General features: G+C 38.5%; 1 protein-coding gene across 6 annotated transcripts in view; it reads right to left on the bottom strand.

Annotated features, from left to right (window-relative positions):
• Positions 1–595: 595 nt before the first annotated feature.
• Positions 596–20014, bottom strand: part of ARK2N (arkadia (RNF111) N-terminal like PKA signaling regulator 2N) — a 91775-nt gene continuing 72356 nt past the window's right edge. For all 6 annotated transcript variants that reach the window (XM_012440857.3, XM_064379217.1, XM_064379216.1 and 3 more), the window contains 2 exons: positions 13447–13573; positions 596–4603 (listed from right to left, as the gene is read on the bottom strand). In XM_012440857.3, the coding sequence (XP_012296280.1) occupies positions 4414–4603; positions 13447–13573 (317 nt within the window). In that variant the 3' untranslated portion in view covers positions 596–4413. The remainder of the gene's footprint in view (positions 4604–13446; positions 13574–20014) is intronic.

Consider the following 20014-nt stretch of genomic DNA (forward strand, 5'->3'; position numbering starts at 1 on the left):
CTAAAAATTCTTGAGGAAAACTAAGAGATTCAGGAGTTGAATGTTTTACTAAAAAGAGGTTTCACTCTCCCTGGTTCCTAATTCCCCTTTATGTGAAGATTTACAAACATGATGAGGCATTAAAATAGTAGTTCCTATCATTTTAATAACCAAATTAAAAATCTGAAAATAGAACCAAACTATAGGAAAAATTATTTAGGCTATTTTTCAAACACCCTCTACTTACTTCAGTGTTTAACTACATGCAAAGTGCATGCCATTGCAGCATCTTACCCTGCCTTGCTGGTCTCTGCAAAGTAATAACCAGCAGTGAAGTTTTGTTGTCAGGAGTAAAGGTGCCCAGAACAGTAAGTCTTTGGCTGTCATTGACATCTCAGGTAGGGGTTACAGGAAAGCTAATGCAAAGATGTTTTTATCAAGATCCAACAAACTTCTTGGGAGTAGGATACAGCTCTTGCTTGGAAAACTCAGGCATCTTAAAAAGACAAGACTTGTTAACAAAATAGAATCCACTTTCACATTCAAAAGGTAACTTGGAAACTGCTCCAGGTACCACCCAATTAACTGAAGCAGATAGAAAAAAAACCTCAGAAGATATAATTGTTTAAATACACTCTATTTTATTTTGTCTTAAAATAGTTTAACCTTTATGCTACAGACTTATTTCAAAAAACAGAAAATCTTATCTTGCACCAAAAAATATATATATAACACTCTGTTTTATTATTTTTTCTCCAAAGACCATTAAATACTAAAGGGAAACAAAAACTAAATAATGAATGTAAAGAACCAAATTTCGTTTTAAAAACTAGAGTTGCACATTTGAAAACATTAATTCTACGCAATGATTTGTCGTCACTGCATCAAGTCCACGCTCACACTCCAGCAACAGCAGATCCATTAACTGCCAAGTGCATTGGTTCCTAGCCATACAATGGCTAACATTTCATTTTCACGGTAAGAGGAGCAAAAGGCTTTCAATGGCCTTTGTACTCTTTAAAAAAAAAAAACAAAACAACAACAAAAATATTTCCTAGTTATCCAGTGATTTTTTTTTAAGATCACTACCTTTTAAACTTTGTTAAGAGAATAAGAAGTAAGTAGTGTTTTAAATAAAATGAAAAAATACAACAGCATCAGACTAAAATATGTGATTATTTTAAACAAACAGTGCACAATCTGAGGAAGTTTGGTTAGGGCACAATCATTTTTATATATACATGGAAGTCATATCATACACATATTGGAGAACAGGAATTAGGGGTGCTTTGCCTTAAAAAAAAAAGTTTAAAACTAAAAGACTAAATAGTGTCCCCAGCTTTTTTAAAAACCTTTGTGACAGTTTAAAAAGCAGGTAACAAATTTAAGTTAGTTATGGTGCTAATCTCCTAAAAGTAATGATGAACAAATGACTAAATTAGTAAACCAAATGATTCATATTCATAACTGATAACAACAAAAGCAGAGTTTATGGGATGTTTGATTGCAAAAAATAAACTGAATGAAATAAATTGAATAAAAAAGAATGCATTATTCATTCAGTCTGGCCCCTACCATCAAAATGAAAAGACAATTACTGGAGAGCAGCAGTTATAGGTTACATGGCAGTCATGAAAATGCAACGGCTAGGTCACTGCTCTGTTTTTTACAAATTGGAGGGGATGGAAACTTAACCAAGTCAGTGGCATAAACCAATGTGAGACCCATGTGTACCATTTTAGCTGAGAGATTACTCTGAAGACAATGTCCTGTGAAGCATAAAGAACCACTTATGCTACCAAATGTAAAACTTTGGTTAAGAAAAATCCCTTTAAAAGAAACTTCAAATGTCACAGGAGTTGCATACCACAGAATTGTATCATTAATACCTGGCCTGAAACCACACTCACCACTCTTCTGGAAGTAGCAGTGAAAGGAGAGCTGAAACACAGTCTCTCTATAGTTATTAAGGGAAATGTCCCAACCTAATAGGGAAGAGTTGTCTATTTCTACCATCCCTTCCCCTCCTCCCCCTTTTGCATATTAATATCCAAATCTCCATTCTGGTCCATTAAGTCAGGTAGCTGGGAGCTGGATTAGGAACAAGTGAGGGAAAAGTGCAAACTGATATAAAGGTGAAGGGTCAAAGAAGAGACTGGTTACATCTCCACTCTGTTCCTAATCCACAGTGCACACAGCATGCCAACTCTTTAAAGGATGACTATTAGGGACTATGAAAATAATATGTCATGGGAAATCACCTGCTGTGTGGAATTGGGACAAAAATATGTGGTTGACATAAGAACAAGTCATGCAAAAACATTCATTTAAATGGGGCTCTGCCCTGATAGTGGGGGAAAAAATAAGCTGCAAAAACTTCAAGTCACATAATCCACTCTATTCTCTTCTCAATGATTTTCCTGGAAAACACAGATCAGAAATTGTACATTTCTGCTCTGTCTAGTATTTTAATTCAAGTCAAAAACTATGTGTAACAGTAGAATTCAATAAATTAATCCTAAAGTAAAATGTGAAGGTCCAAGGATATACCAGTAGTGAATTTTCAGAAGGTCCTATTTTGCCCTGGCCTCTGGGTCTTTGGTTTTTGTCTAGAATTGTAGCCATGTGAGAGACTTATATATGAATTGCTAATACTGGAGGTTCATGATCTTAAAGGCCTGATAAAATAAAAAAAGCCTGATAAAAGCAGAAAATAAAAATAAAAAGCTGATGAAGGACAGAGGCCAGATCAAATGAGATGCTATCAGAGAAGATCGAAGAACATATGCACAAATACATTCCTGTGGAAGAAAGAGTCTACAGGAAAACTAATGCAACAAGAAAGGTAAAGGAATAAACTTGTCTTTACAAAAAAAAAGAAGAAGAAGAAAAGGCCGGGCAGGTGGAGGCAGACAGATGCTGACGCATGCGTATGTGGGGTGTGTGTCATTCATCTCAGCAGCTCCCAGAGCACCCACCCCTCACAGTGCCTTATGCAGAACAGGCACTTAGTAAATGTGTTTGCTGAATGAAAACTGAAAATGGTAGTTCTCACACTCTTATGATAAGAAGAGTCACCAGGGGATCTGGAGAGAGAGGCAAAGCGCCATAGCAACGTTAACAATGGAAACAAACAAAAACCGTGAAAAGCAAAAGGTGAAGTCTTCTAATCCAATATTACTTCACTCCCCCTGTGCACAATACATAGTGTTCTAACTCTAGGTATTGCTTTTAAAACAATTCACTAGTAACTACAACATATCATAAGAAAAAAGGTAGTAACTAATGCCACAAAACTCCAATGCTGGCATTTCCTGAATTCCCTGAAGCTCCTACTACCCTTTGCTAATCCTTTTAGATACTGTAAAACTTACCAATGACATTAACGTGCTTTGCATCTGATTTCTTATGGTACACTCTGATTCTTCCTATGGTATTTTTTTTAGAAGTTAGAGGAGAAAAATACCCAAATACAGCATGAGGTCCACTTCATCTCAGATGTTAAACAGCTGTTGCTATCTACTCTTTATATAGAGACCAGCTATGAAAGACAGCACTTTCTTCTCAGATTTGCAAGTGCCTGTAGCCTCAGAAGCCACATAACTTTTCATATTCTTCCCAACAGGTTTCTACATTCACCCATTATTTGACTAAACCAGAAAAAAATAGCTGAGGGAGAGAGATTTTTCCCACTGATCTCTTAATACCTTCAGATGCCATTAAACCTGATGGTGGGAATCTATCTGAAATGCCTCTTAATTATTGCAACAAGGAGACCAACTAAGTCACCTTAATAGTATTTATAAACACAAAGGGACATGTCAATTATCTGTGCTGTGGGAAGTCAACAGGAGCAAACTCAGGAAACAAGGCAGAAGACTTAAAAGAAAAGAAAAGAATACTTCTAATACTTCTGTCTTCTATTTTTAAGGACAGGTTTTTAAATGCACATGCCCTACTGGGTGCCAATAAGGACCTGACTGATATGTGTGCGAATGCCCTAAGATGGGAGTGCCAATGGGGTGGGCAGATAGTGGTCAAGTCTAGATATTAATTTCATTACACAGAAAAATAAATATAAGATTCAAGAACTGAAACCCATTGTGCCTGGCAATTAAAATATTATTCTAAAAGGAAGGCAGAGTTTCCTAAGATTAAAAGTCACCAAGTAAAATAAAGTTGTCTAATAAAATTCATCTTTCTCATATTCCTACTGAGGGAAAGAAAAAATTATTTTCTCTGTGGTAAGTTATTTTCCTAAGTGACTTCTTTTAATTAAAAAAAGGTGGAGAGGAGGGAATTTTCCATGAGTTTGAATCCTACAAATGCCACAAACAGCTTCTGAATCTGAAGCTATGACAATGAACTTCCATGTCACAAAAGAGGATGAGGAAGTGGAAGGGAACAGTGCAGAGGAAACACAGTGACATTGTATTACAGTAGGTATTTACGTCTGCTATCCTCATCCAAGGTAAGGTCAACAACTTCTGCCGGTGAAGCCCAAGTCTGCTGGGGAGTCACAGCAGTCCATGACTGTGTTTGCCTGGTGCTAACATACTGTGTGCCCGAGCCATGCTTCCATGAAGAAACACTCTGAATCACACCACCTCGAGGATGAACACACCTGCAATTGAGATGTAGAACAAAAGCATGGTTAATTCCACCATAGGAAAAACAGAAGACAATATGACTTCAGTTGTACTGATCAACATTTTTACTAACATAAGCCTAGTATGCAAGTCCATGAAACCCACTATCAATATCCTTCCCTCCATGACTGTCTCCCTCTCTCCCCACCCCATCCCACTCTGTCCCTCTCTCAGTTTAGCCTAAAAAGGCGAAGGGTCTTATCTCAGCCAGAAACTCCTGAGTTGTGTCTAGATTAGTCACCCACCATGGGTAAAAGGATGTTTCTCTGAACTCATTTACACCTCTGGGATCTTGATGACAGGGCAATACATAAATTCAGACAAAGTTAAGATGTCCAAACAGTCTTAGTCTGAACAAACCAAACCATAAGAAAAATAGTTTAAACCTGTTCTTAAAATAAATTTTATAATTGGTAATATTGCCTTCAAAGACAGTGACAGGAATATCCTTTTACAGATTAGATTTCTAAGTCAGTAAGTAACAGATTGTGAATAAAGAATCAATTTCCCTTGTCCTGAAGGTCACAACAGAAGCACTTGGTTCATTCAACAGAATTGCTTATAATTTGGTTCAGTGAAAGTAATAAAGCTGAATCCTCAGTTTAGATCCACTAAAAGGGTTCTGTCAGAGGGACAGAACTGCCTTGTTAGCAAGTCACACCAAGAGTTCACTGAAATAAAATTGTTTCAGAAACACTGACAGTTGACATTCCACATTCCAGTCAAATGATAGAATTGTGAACCTCCAGGACAAAGCTCTAAGTTCTGACTCAAATGAGAGGAAGGCAGGCAACTCAAGTGACCAAAGCTATGTCCTCTCATCTAAACTTCCTGATCAGCCCTGAGGTAGCTTATGTCAGCAGTAACGAGTGACGTTGAGTCTAGTCACTAAATTACCACAGAGACTCCTGAGCAGCTGTTTGACAATCTGTATGCAACAAATAATGCTGGGTCACTTGATAATTTCAGCTTTGGTTTAATGCTACCTCACCACCAGGTTCAAAAGAACATTAGGGTAACAATGGACAAGATTCAGTTGCAAAACTGTCCCAAGTACGCTTAAACTCCTGGAAACATGCCCTACCTAAGAGGGGTTCCTAAGAACAGATTTCTCAGGGCCAGAGGGCAGAATGCAAATTTGTTACAGTACCAGAAGCCTGTCATCTGTCCAGAGATGGGCTAAGTAGCTACTAAGCCAGAGGCTATACTACCTTTTCAAAATTAGCTAATGAAATAAATAGGGACGTTAAAATAAGGGACATAAAGCCCAATGTCTAATTCATATCTGTTCAACTCATTAAATAAATTCATATTAAGTGACCATATAATCAGGAAAAATGTCAGCTAAAGGAGTCCATTCAACATTCACAGAAACAGTTTTGATGTCTGAAGGCCAAAGGAACATTACGTTTACTAAGCGGTTTCACATATAGTGCCTCATTGGACAATTACAACAGACCTGTGAGGTAGGCATGGAATTTACTATCCTTGCTCTACAGAGAGGGAAACTGAGGCTCAAACAGGTTACATGATTTGCTCAGAGTCACAGTGCTTGAAAGTGATAGGCCAAGGAAGACAGGTCTGATTTTTGGTCCAATGCTTTCCATATCATGTTGTTGCTTTACAGATGTTGTATATTAAACTGGGTGCAGCAAAACACAGCGAGAATCATCAGAGTACAAAGATAGGCCCAAACTAACAATTTAGAAGTACAAAGTTATTTGACAATTCAAAAGCTCACCTTTAGCAACACTAATTGAATCAGGCTGGCTAAAAACCTGGTAAGAATTCAGGCTTACCAGGCAAAGACAGTCAAGGTAACCTTTGGCAGAATTTCTAAAAATATCTCCGAAGTAAAACAGGTATATAGTTCCAATTGTTTATCTGTATTGCTCACTAAGTAATGATACAATGTAACATCAGGCAGTGGCTTTAAAAGGAATCTGATCTAATCTGTTTATTTTACGGAAGAAAAAACCTAGGCCAAAAGAAAACCACCTAGGATCTTAAACAAGTTAAGTATAGAACTGGAACAAAATCAGATGTCCATTCAAGGGTTTATTTTCCACTTAATAACAATGCCTTCTTCAGACTATACCTGAAGTTACTACAGCATGTTTGACTGAAACGAGCACTGCCTGGTTCCCAAGGCCATTCGATAAGCAGCAAAGAAGATTCTAGAAAGTATCTGCATAGAAAAAGAACTAGGAGAGTGAGAGGTTTAAGACCATATTTCCTATTGAGGAATGGCTGAAGAAGACAGACTAGGAGACAGGGCACTTCAACTATCTAAAAATAGATCACTTGTGCAGTTATGTTACAAATGGTTCCAGTTACCAAAAACCAGCTTAGGCTACTTTAAACAATAAAAAGAATTTATTAGAAGGACACTGGGGCACCTCGAAGAATTTAAGATGAACCTAAGCCCCAACCCTCTCTATTTCTCCTACTTCAAAATTTTAGATTATGTGGAGAATGTGATGATACTATCTTTGGTCAAAAACTTTCCTAAGTCTAATTATTAATAGTTGTAAACAAAATTCCCAAAGAAGGGAGAATTGCTGTGAGCTGGAAGTCACCATGAAAGGTACTATTTTCATGCTCCAGGCAAAACTACTGAGAGCATGCTAAGAACCATGAATCAGTTTCTAGAAGGTGAGTTTTGGAGAATCACTGCTATAGAACAAAGCCACTAGGAAATGGAATAAATTGCCTTCTACACACTCAAGTAATTGCTGAGGCATCTGTCAGGAATGTTAAGGAAGATTTTAAGATGACCTCCAAGGTCAACAGTGACTTTAAGATTTGTTCAAAAGCAGGCAAAACTATCATTAAAAATCAGAACAGACTGGAACAGTGGCTCACATCTGTAATCCCAGCACTTTGGAAGGGTGAGGTGGGAAAACTGCTTGAGCTTACAAGTTCAAGACCAGCCTGTGCAACATGGTGAAACCCCATTTCTACAAAAAAAAAAAAAAAAAAAAAGTTTGCTGGGTATGGTGGTGGGCACCTGTAGTCCCAGCTACTCGGAAGGCTGAGGTGAGAGGATGGCTTGAGCCTTGGCGATCGAGGCTGCAGTTAACTGAAATCATGCCACTGCACTCCAGCCTGGGTGACTGAGCCTTATCTCTAAAAAAAAAAAGAGTCAAGCTAGTAGTTACAGGGGAAAAGAGAAGGGAGAGGTTGTAACTAGAAAGTAGTGCAGAGTGACTTCTGTGTTTTGATCTGAGTGCTTGTTACTTGGGTATAAGAAGTTTGCAAAAATTAAAGATATGTTATTAGTTATCTGTATGTGTTATTAGCCAATAAAATAAAAAATCTTTTATTTTAATGATCTCAAACATATTGAATAAAATGGCAGTTAGGAGATAGATGAGAACAGAACAAGGCTTTTAACATTTTTTTTTTTTTTTGGGACAGGAGCTCACTCTGTCACCTAAGCTGGAGTGCAGTGGCACGATCTCAGCTCACTGCAGTTCCACCTCCCAGGTTCAAGCAATTCTCCCGCCTCAGCCTCCCGAGTAGCTGGAACTACGATTGCGCACCACTACACCCAGCTAATTTTGGTATGTTTTAGTAGAGACGGGGTTTCACCATATTGAACCGTCTGGTCTCAAACTCCTGACCTCATGATCTGCCACGTCGGCCTCCCAAAGTGCTGAGAATTACAGGCGTGAGCCACTGTGCCTGGCCACACTTTTTTAAAAAACTACAGAGGGGGCAAAAAAACAGTCAATCTAGTAAACAGAAGGGTACTAGAGAAATATTTCAACTATTTTATAAGACAATGTATATTACACAGAAGTTTATGCCAGATAGGGAAAAAATTTCAGGAGGAAGTGGGAGCACAGTGGTTGTCACGCCTCTGGAGTAGTCCTATACTGGATGTAAGAGGCTCAATATTTTGTGAAACAACATAAAAAATAAGAGTTTCAGTACTTTGGGAGGCCGAGGCGGGTGGATCACGAGGTCAAGACATTGAGACCATCCTGGTCAACATGGTGAAACCCCGTCTCTACTAAAAATACAAAAAGCTGGGCACAGTGGCGCGTGCCTGTAATCCCAGCTACTCAGGAGGCTGAGGCAAGAGAATTGCCTGAACCCAGGAGGCGGAGGTTGCTGTGAGCTGAGATCACGCCATTGCACTCCAGCCTGGGTAACAAGAATGAAACTCCGTCTCAAAAAAAATAAAAAATAAAATAAATAAAAATAAAAATGAATAAAAAATAAGAGTTTCATGTATTATCACATATGGTTCTTCTGTATCGTGAAAGATATGAGGTAGGAGCATACTCAGCTGGTTTTCAATTGGTCCAATCAATTGTATTACTAATATGTATTAGTGCAGATACAGGTTTTGTTCTCACAAAGTGTTTAATCTGCATACAATTGGTGATGGGTATGAAACACAACCCAGTGCCTTATTTTGCATTTTATAACCAAGAAAATGCTTGGGTCTCACTTCTCAAAATGTTAGGAAAAAATACATTATAAACAATAAGGTTTGATAAAATAATTTCCTGTTCTTCATACACTGGTATCAGTGGAAAGACTGTACAGTGGAAATGAAGCACACACACACAGCAGGCTCTCATGGTCAACTTTTGATATAGTTAGCTTACTATTCTAAGAAAACAACATTAAAAATTAATCATTTTTACTCTCATTTACAGACAGCCTGAAGGTGACCTCTTCGATAACATTTCTACTTCTTTTTCCTAACTGAAGAGGAGATGAATCCTTGTGACTGTAGGAAAACACTCATCTGTCGCCCTGGTTTTTTGGAGTTAATGTTGGCAACTGGTTCTATGAAGCAATGAGTCTCAAAAACAGCTTCCTACACCAATTATTTTGCTGAGGAATAAACCAATATTAACACCAATGATCATAGGATTAACAGACTAGAATGAGGGCCTTAGAACAGGTACCAAAAGGAACTGTTCCAATATAGTTCCATAACAAACAGATCTGTGCTATTTGCATTCATCTTCCTAGAGCAATTACCAATGAGGTCGGTAAAAGAAAAAAAATAACAGGACCAAGGACAAAAAAATTATTGGCCTGAGGCTTGTAAATTAAAAGTTTTGGCAAAATCAAGTGGATACAGAAGGACTAGAGATGCTGGGAAAGTCTCCATCTCACTAGCAAAGAGCATCTGTGAAACTGGACTGTCCAAAAATTAACATCTGGAAATAACATTTAGGTAACATCAGGAGTTCAACACAGCAATACAAGGCAATCGTGAAAAATGCATTCAACCATTAGTTTAGAAATCATGCTTTCTAGTAGTCTAGGACTAGAAGACACACAAAAGTGAAATGAATACGTCAAAATCTAAAATGAAAGAATAGGGGAAGATAGGCATGCAAGAAAATGAAAATAACTATCAAAAAAGGAGGGGGAAGGCATATCACAACTACAATTACTGAGTGCAAAGGCCAAACAAAATGCTTCCAATACGGAAAAATGGCACCTAACACAAGTTAGGGCAGCCATAGTTCCAGAGAACAACTCAAGGACCAAATCTGAGTTCTTAAAAACTCTCAAAAAGCCAGTAACAATGTAGAATATAAAAGAAAAAATAACAACAGGACAACTAAATCCAAACAAAACATCTACTATTTACATGCAAATCAAATGAGAACAAAAAGATGTGGATCAAAACCTAAAACCTTTTTCCAAGCGATAACCCTGCCAGAAGCACATCAATACTTCATAACTGCAACCCTAGACCTGTAAAAGAAATAAATTCCAGATGAGATATAGGCAGCCAAGGGGCAACTCTGAAGCAACCAACAAGAAAGCCTCTTCTCCTACTCGATTCTCAGCCCATAATCTCAATGTTTGAAAGATTATCAGGCTACTGATACAGAAATAGCTGGGGGGGAAAAATGTCAGAAAGACTCAGTCCTAGACCCAAGATCAATATAAAAGATATCCTCACAAAATAATAAAAGAGTCCATTAAAAATATTCCAGAAGAATCTCTAAACTCTACATTCCATTACGTGGACAATAGGTTTTAAAATGGATGTCACCTACAAAATATGACTTCCCCAGGATTCAAACCAATGAGTAAGAATAAAACACAGATTTATGCGTCAGAGCCTGTAAGAAAAAGTCCTTGAAAATAATGTAATTTTGTTTTTCTTTTTTTTTTGTTTTAAGATGGAGTTTGACTCTTACTGCCCAGGCTGGAGTGCAATGGCATGATCTTGGCTCACCACAACCTCCACTTCCCGGGTTCTAGTGATTCTCCTCCTGCCTAACCCTCCGGAGTAACTGGGATAATAGGCATGCACCACCACGCCTGGCTAATTTTTGTATTTTTTTAGGAGAGATGGGGTTTCTCCATGCTGGTCAGGCTAGTCTCGAACTCCCGACCTCAGGTGATCCACCTGCCTCAGCCTCCCAAAGTGCTGGGATTACAGGCATGAGCCACCATGCCCAGCCTTAATGTTATTTAAAATGTAGACAAAGTCACTTTGTTCAAGTGTGGAATAGAGCTTGTGTGTGTTACGGGTGCAGAGAATTGAGAATTTAAATTTCCGGGTTTTAATAGAAATATAATGGTAATTGTACCTCCAGATACAAAAATATTGGTTTTTTTTTTTTTTAAAAAAGAAGATAAAAATTTAATGATGAAGAAGAAATACTGAACAAAGAAGCTAAAACTAAGTGTGGTTCACTCTGTAATATTTCTAGGCATAAGGAAACAATGAAAGGGAGATGAGTTAGAAATTAATAGCGAACTAGACCAAGTGATCTATCTTAGCACAGAGTAAGAGACTAGATAAACTATACAGGTTACTACTTTAAGTAGGTACACATAAGTACAATTAATTAAAATTTGAAATGTAACTCAAGAGGAAGTTAATAAATGAATAATGTGTCCCTGGCACATTTGAAGATAATTCACCCATATCAACCTGTCAGTCGGCAGGGCATCATAGTAAGAACCATAAAATTTAAAAATACAATATTCTAGAAAGATACTGACATGGGGCTTCAAAGGATAATTTATATTGTAAGGAACAATGATGAAATAAACCAATGGCAAAAATATGCTGATGTAAAGGAGGAAATCAGTTCTAGCTTTCTCATCTGGTGGGTAAGTCAGCCTAAACAGAAAAATGGAAAAATAAAAGAGAATTTAATAGGAAAAAATTTGTAATTAAGGCAGAAAAAAAAGAGTGAGTAAAGGAAAGAATGAATAAAAATTATTTCCCACCAGAACAGGGAGGATAATCATTAAAAAAAAAGTAAAAGAAAAAGAAAAAATGAAGCAGCCTTACAGGCATACTTCAGGCATAAATATAGAATAGAGGATGAAGTGCTGGGACAAGACTAGTTCTGAAAAAGCCAGAATTGGCCACTGTTGAGGAGGTGGCATGTTAAACTACACATTAACTCTACCTCCTTAAAGTTCCAACTCTTTGACTGAAAAATGCTCTTAAGTATACTCAGATCTCACTAGAAAAAAGTACCCTTAACCTACATGTACCCGTATTTCATCTCCACTCTACACTGCTAAGTTCATCTATTATATAAACAGAAGCAATGCTGGCAAATGCGTTTTATTACCTGGGTAACCAGAGTAAAATCAGATCAAAGAGCCAAGTAACGAACACACTATGTTATATACCTATTTATCAGAAAATCACTTCACTCTTGTGGCATGGGAGAAAAGTTGTTCGCATTATACAAAATACACAAGTTCTAAAGTCTAAATTTTGGGGGGTGGGTGGGGGGAGGTGCATGTGCAGCAGGGGAGGTGGTGGGAAGATGTTCTAGAATGTTTTAGAAGAATATCGCTGAAAGGGCTGGAACCAATTATTATGAACATACCTTAAAGCAAGAGTCAGCAAATTTTTTCTGCAAAGGTATTTACTTTTTAGACAGTACATACCTTAGGCTTTAGGGAGGACATACAACCTCTGTTGAAATGATTCAACTTTAATAAACAGACACAGATGATTATATACAAAATGAACAAGGACAGTTGTTAAAATACAACTTTACATAGACTAAAATTTGAATTCCTGTAATTTTCACATGTCACAAAGTATCATTCTTCATTTGATTTTTTTTTTTCTGCCAGCCATCTAAAATGGTAAAAATCATTCTTAGCTCACAACCCAGACAAAAACAGGCAGCAAGCCAGATTTGCCCTATGGGCCACAGTTTGCTGATCCCTACCTTAAGGAATGCCAAACCTCATAAAATTATTTTCATAATGCTACACACCAACTTGATGTCTCACCGGGTTTTTTTTTAATCCTAAGAAACAAGACTCGCTTAGTTATATGAACATTACTAGAAATACTCTCTGTAAAAACAGACCAAAATAACTTGCAAATTTGCTTTTAATGAAAGACAAGGAGAGATGCTCTAGGAAACCAGTCAAAGAGACAAGATGTCAGATGCATGTTTCCCAACTGTTTGCTCCCAGGATACTTCAAAGTAAAGTGAAAGGCAAGAAAGTATGAACGTGAGAGAAAAAAGTACAGTGATACTTCTGCCTTAAGTGAAAAGTCTGTCAAGCTAACTAAACATTTGCTTAAAAGAGAAAAACATCAGCTCTAGTTCACAGACATGTATGGTTGAAATGTTCTTGATATAAGACAATATACAACACACTCTGAGGCTCATATCATGTCTAAACAAAAAGTATTTCTTAAGCCAAAGGAAACTGAGAGGCAGCTCCCATCATTCATTCATGCCAGCTATGCCATAAAGTCTATGATTTTCTTTTAACTTTTCTGGTTAAAATATAATTTATAACTTAAAATATCAGACTACTCCAATGAGCATCCTACCTTGCATGTTCCTGAACTCCCACAATCTCTACTTCACTATCTGAAGAGGCAATATTAATTTCTTCATTAAGTGGTGCATTGCCAGCAGATGTTTTGTCACTTGCTAGGAATCCTGGATCCAAATGACCTGAGAGAGAAGGGGAGGAAAAAAAACAAGCACTGTAGTTTTATTTCTCACAAACAGTGGAAACAACTCACTGAGAGACGTCATCTAGGTTTAGTCACCTTAACAGAATTACCCTGTGAGAGCTTGCCACAGCAAAACTGTTACCCATGTCAAATAAGCTGGGGCAGTGTTCTTTGTTCAAATACTGGTTTTAAAAAAATAAACAGAATACATGCTCCTGGAGTATATTCAAACAACATGGCAGTACACAAAAGTATGAACTCCAAGTCTCTCACCCTCTACTCCTTAGGAGAAAAAAATGTACATACTTTGGTATACCTGTATCTGTCTACCTAAACCATACTACTACTCTATATATTTTATACTGTAATGCTTTTTGCATTCAACTTGAGTCAGCTTTTAAATGACCTATATAACCACCTAGAGGGCAGTGGGGCTCTCTACTGCTTATCATTTTAATAGAACCAACCTCTAAACTGGAAAAGCCCAAAGGCACATATAGAATAATAATAGAAGTCATCATTAATATCATATTTATACTGAAATACTTTGTGAAAGATTTAGCATATGTTTTCTCTAAAGAAAAGTAGATTTGACAAAATCTGACCAAAATTACATCTAAAAAGGAAGTCTGGAGGTAAATCACAAGTTGGCTCTGAGCAACTGAAATGTAACTTGTACATTGCTGAGGATTCTCCTTAGAAACAAACCACACATTCTGGAAAAACATAACAATTTGTGGTACTGGGGCATATAAGGATTTCTTTACAACTATCTTCACAAAGCATGTATTATATGATGCAATAAAACACATTCTCCAACATCACAGAAAACATGAGCTTCAGAGAATTCTCAATAATAACTAATGGCATGGCATCGAAGTCTATAGCTCTAAAAACAATCCTAACGAGTTAAAATAATTTGGCCTATGTAGCAAAGGACGAATTTTAGAATATCCAGGAGTTAACACAGAATAAACAGAGTTGCAATGAGTACAAATTCTCAATTTCTCTCTAAAGGGTATTTTTATTTAAATATATTATGATCTGATACAAAATTATTTCCCATAATTAAAAAAAAATCTACGTGACACCTAATGTAAACTAAACCAATGTAAAGAAAACAAACTTTTGGCTCATGTCTGTAATCTCAGCACTTTGGGAGGCTGAGGCAGGCGGATCAAGAGGTCAAGAGATCGAGACTATCCTGGCCAACATGCAAAAAAATTACAAACATACAAAAAAATTAGCTGGGCATGGCGGCGCATGCCTGTAGTCCCACCTACTCAGGAGGCTGAAGATGGAAAATCACCTGAACCTGGGAGGCAGAGGTTGCAGTGAACCTAGATCACACCACTGCACTCCAGCCTGACCACAGAGCAACTCTGTCTCAAAATAATAATAATAATTGTAAAAAGCCTGGGCACGGTGGCTCACGCCTGTAATCCCAGCACTTTGGGAGGTCGAGGTGCACAGATCACGAGGTCAGGAGTTCAAGATCAGTCCGGCCAACATAGTGAAACCTTGTCTCTACTAAAAATACAAAAATTAGCCAAGCATGGTGGTATATGCCTGTAGTCCCAGCTACTCAGGAAGCTAAGGCAGGAGAATCACTTGAACCCGGGAGGTGGAGGCTGCAGTGAGATGAGATCACACCACTGCACTCCAGCTTGGGCAACAGAGTGAGATCGTGTCTCAAAAAACAAGAAAAGAAAAGAAAATTTTACATACAACTCTCTTCTCCTTTTATTCCACCCAAGGTCATTGAGAAATCTTGTACTTTCTTTTTTTTTTTGAGATGGAGAGATGGAGTCTTGCTCTGTTGGTCAGGTTGGAGTGCAATGGTACGATCTCGGCTCACTGCAGCCTCCACCTCCAGGGTTCAAGCAATTCTCCTGCCTCAGCCTCCCAAGTAGCTGGGATGGCAGGCGCTCACCACTAAGGCCGGCTAATTTTTTGTACTTTTAGTAGAGATGAGGTTTCACTATGTTAGCCAGGCTGGTCTCAAATTCCTGGCCTCTGGTGATCCGCCTGGCTCAGTGTTCCAAAGTGCTGGGATTACAGGTGTGAACCACTGCACCTGGCCAAATCTTGTACTTTCATACTCTTGTCACCCTTGAGTGTAAACCTTTTGGAAAGCTACAGACAGTCTCAAAGCAAGGCTTACAATTTTTATACCTTCTGAACCTATAAATCCATCCCTGATAATTTACTCTCTAGCCTTTAAATAAGCAAAATGTTATGATTTCCTAAGATATTCATCACTACAGTGCTATATAACAACTTGGGGAAATGTAACACTATAAAAATAGTAGATTCTGGGTAAAGCTGTGAAAAATAACCAAGTTTGAATATGACTGTGGGTCTTTTTCGTAATTCTTTAATATTATTTTTACCTTTTATTCTTCAACTGAAAATGATGCATATATGTGAAACATTTTTAACATTTAGAATGGCTCCTAGCTAAACCAGTGATTGAGATTATATCACAGTCTGCATGGGTTTGTAATCCAGATTATGTGGCACTGGAGGTGGGCACATATTTAGACCCTATAAGCACACAAAAGGTGACATTCACCAGATAAAACCCTGTTTTGTTAAATCTACGAATGTTGCTTAAATAGAATTGGTTAAGTCTTGCTTTGGTAAACTTAGATTCTTGCTCGGATCCCCAATACCTTGCTTGTGGCCAAGTCTTCATCCAATTTCTACTTCAATGTTTTAGTTATGGCTATCCTCATGCAACTGTTCCAACTGTACTGCTAGGGAAGTATACAAAATCAGACTCTCTTCTTTACAGCCTTCAATTTTTCCATATTCAATAATTCAAGCAGTCTTTACCATTTGTTTGTACCTACAATAAATACTTGTGACATGCTATGCACTGTGCTAAGTGCTAGAAATACTACCGGGAACAAGGCAGGCATAGCCTCTCCCCTCAAAACGAACCTGCAATATATAGAGATAATAAAAAGCAGTCTATTGCACCATGGCTTGAAAATTGCTCTGATAGGGAACATTCACCAGACTTGAGGGTGATCAGGGAAGCTGAGCTCTCAAGGAAGAGCAGGCACAGGTAAGGGGAAGTAGCATAAGGAACATTTTGTTATCCTTTAAGGTATAAAAGTTTGGTGAGTTTGGGGGTGACAGTCTAAAAGAGTAATGAGAAACAAGGCTAGCAAAGTCAGCAGGTCAGATCATGGTAAGCTGTCTGGACTTAACTTTGAGAAGCAGGAAGCTACTGAACAATTTAAGCAGAAGGGTGACATGATCTAGTTTTGCATTTTAAAGAATTTCCTTTCAGAGTATAGAAATGAAACTGATAGCAAGCAGAACAGGAAATACTGGAGGCAACAAAACCAGTTAGATTGATGCAGCTTCCTGGGTGAGACATGACTGTGGCTGAACTAGGAAGAAAACAATGGAAAATTCTGTGTGTGTGTGTGTGTGTGTGTGTGTGTGTGTGTGTGTGTATGAAAGGAGGGTTAGTAATGTTGGCAATTCGGCAAATGAAAGAACACAGAAAGTCAAAAGTGATGCTTAGGTTTCTAACTTAGGCAAATGAATACAGTTATAGTACCATTCTGTGCACTCATGAAAGCTGAGGGTGGTTGCTTAGGGCATGATGATAATGTGCCTTTGATATATCCAATAAGCAGTTCACATAACTTAAGTTTTCACATAAATAATGAGTGTTCATGATAGCAGGACTTGCAAGCAGAAAGAGACTAAAACAGGTGCCAGGAATGTTTCATGAACGAGTGAAACTATCATGGAGTCAGCAGATGACAGTGAATAGTACAATCAGTACTGTTCTAAAGCTTAGGTCAGAGGTCTAAAGAGGAAATACAGACTTGTTAAGTCCTCAGCAATAGGTGAGAGAATAAAGATCATCCATAAGAGTAAAAGGGGTCTAGAGAATTAGATGAACATAAATAACCACAAGATGGGGTGGGATGCGGGGGCGGGGATTTAGCCAAGCATGGTAGTATGCAACTATAGACTCAGAAACTTGGGAAACTGAGACAGGAGGATTGCTTGAGCCCAGGGGGTTAAGGCTGCAATGAGCCATGATTACACCACTGCACTCTGGCCTGGGAGAAAGGCAATGTAGCAAAATAATCTGAAGAATAATAATGAAAGGGAAAGAAGAGCAAACACAGTTTAAGAAGTTTGGTTTTGAAGGAAAAGGAGATAGAATCGTAGTCAGTGAGGAAGATGGGCTTGAGAAATGGATGTGTGTGTGTATGTATGTATGCACAGTTTTTAACGATGAGAGAGACCTGTTCATATTCCAAAAGGGCAGAGAATAGGTTTGACAGCAGAAAGCAGAGGTAATCTGGGTTTGTGAAGAACATGGCAAGGCCATCTGCAGAGCATAGGTGTGGGCAGATGCAGAAAAGTGAAGTAGCTACTATGAAGAAAGAATGCTGCCTAAGGAAAAGGGGGAATTTCTGGGAAGCACTGAAAGCCTGGATGAAGCTGAAGACTAGGAAATTAAGGCAATCTTTAACTCTGTAACAAAGTGATTTTCCCCAGCTATGCTTAGCAGGGTAGATACAGGCTCAAAGTATGCATCCAGGGATCAGACTCTACCAGCTGAGTATAACAGGAAAGTCAAGTCTACAAGTGACACTTGCAAAGGACAGCTGGGCCTATACAAGCTTAAGAGGGAAGGACATGAAGCTGGTAGAGGACTGATAAAGGGCTAGGGGATTGGTCCAATGAGGTAGAAAAGTAGTGTGGTGGAAGTAGCTGCATGAGAGTACAGAGGCCAGGCACGGTGCCTCAAATCTGTAATCCCAGCACGTTGAGAGGTCCAGGCACGTGGATCATGAGGTCAAGAGATAGAGACCATCCTAGCCAACATGGTGAAACTCCGTCTCTACTAAAAATACAAAAGTTCGCTGGGCATGGTAGTGTGTGCCTGTAGTCCTAGCTACTCAGGAGGCTGAGGCAGGAGAATCACTTGAACCCGGAAGGCAGAGGCTGCAGTGACCCGAGATCATGCCACCACACTCCAGCCTGGTGACAGAGCAAGACTCCGTCTCAAAAAAAAAAAAAAGAGTATAGAAAAGCCTATGGTGGAAAAGAACAGTAAGGAGAGGTAGAAGGAAAACCAGTGGTTATGAGAAGTAAAACACTGTACTTCCACCCTCTCAGCTACCCACAAAATACAAGCCCCTGGGATCATCCATTTTTTGCCATTTTATCTCCAACTCTATTGTTCTCTTTTGCTCCTGCCACCCACTGCTCATCCTCCTACAACTTTACCACTGCCTTCTAGAATGCCAACTCCATGGTAAAACACACTGAACTTTCTCTCCATTTCCTTATGGACTTTCCTGAAGACGCTGTCTCCCCTGCAGTCTTCCAAAGAGGAGGCTGCTCTTAACCCCTAATTCTGGGATGAATATCACTTATGAATTACTCGTCTCCATTCTCATGTACCAACACCAGTAGGCAGTGCCTTCCAGGTTATCCTTTAACTGCCCTCTACTGACTCCATGACAGTTACTCATTTATGAAACAGTCCTGGCACCTGTCTTAGTCTCTCTTTACTTGCAAGTCCTGCTATCATGAATATTCATTATTTATGTGAAAAACCACTTCAAAACTGTCTGTGCCTACTCACTAAGAAGCAAGGAGCTGGGCTGGGCTGGGCTCCATGGTTCATGATCACGAGGTCAGGTGTTTGAGACCAAGCCTGGCCAACATGGCAAAACCCCATCTCTACTAAAAATACAAAAATTAGCCAGGTGTGGTAGTGCGCACCTGTAGTTCCAGCTACTCAGGAGGCTGAGGCAGAAGAATCGCTTGAACCCATGAGACACAGGTTGCAGTGAGCTGAATTGCGCCACTGCACTCCAGCCTGGATGACAGAGCGAGACTCCATCTAAATAAATAAATTAAATAAATAAATAAATAAATAAGCAAGCAAGCAAGGAGCTCAACTCCAAGAGGTACTAAAAGCCACCTGTGGTAGACTCACAGTAAAGGGTTCAGCCTGTTTCGGTCCTAAAAATAAATAAATGAAATGAATTAAACCAAATTAAAAAGGCTTACTATGGAGAGGCTGGGTCACTATAACCAAACTTCCTCCTTGATCACTCAATGCTTTTAAACAACAGTAATTAAGAAAATACAACATATGATAGAGTTAATTAATTATCTCTTTGCCTAGTTCCTATAACCATAGTTCTAATTTATAATTCTACCCTTTTTTTTTTAAAATTCTACCCTTTCTAGTAGGAATGTTTTGTGAAATATCTGTCATCAATATTTCTGAATAACCAGTCCTCACTGACTAGGACTCCACCATCCTCACCTTACCACCTCCAATAGCCTCATTCCAGAGCTAGAAATATCACTTTATTTTTTAAGAAAAGTTACTATGCCACTTTTGTTAATTTTATACTGTCTTAAAAAAAAAAAAAACAAA

Source organism: Aotus nancymaae, unplaced genomic scaffold (assembly GCF_030222135.1).
Source record: "Aotus nancymaae isolate 86718 unplaced genomic scaffold, 86718_ANA_hifiasm-v0.15.2.pri h1tg000020l, whole genome shotgun sequence".
NCBI lineage: Eukaryota > Metazoa > Chordata > Mammalia > Primates > Aotidae > Aotus > Aotus nancymaae.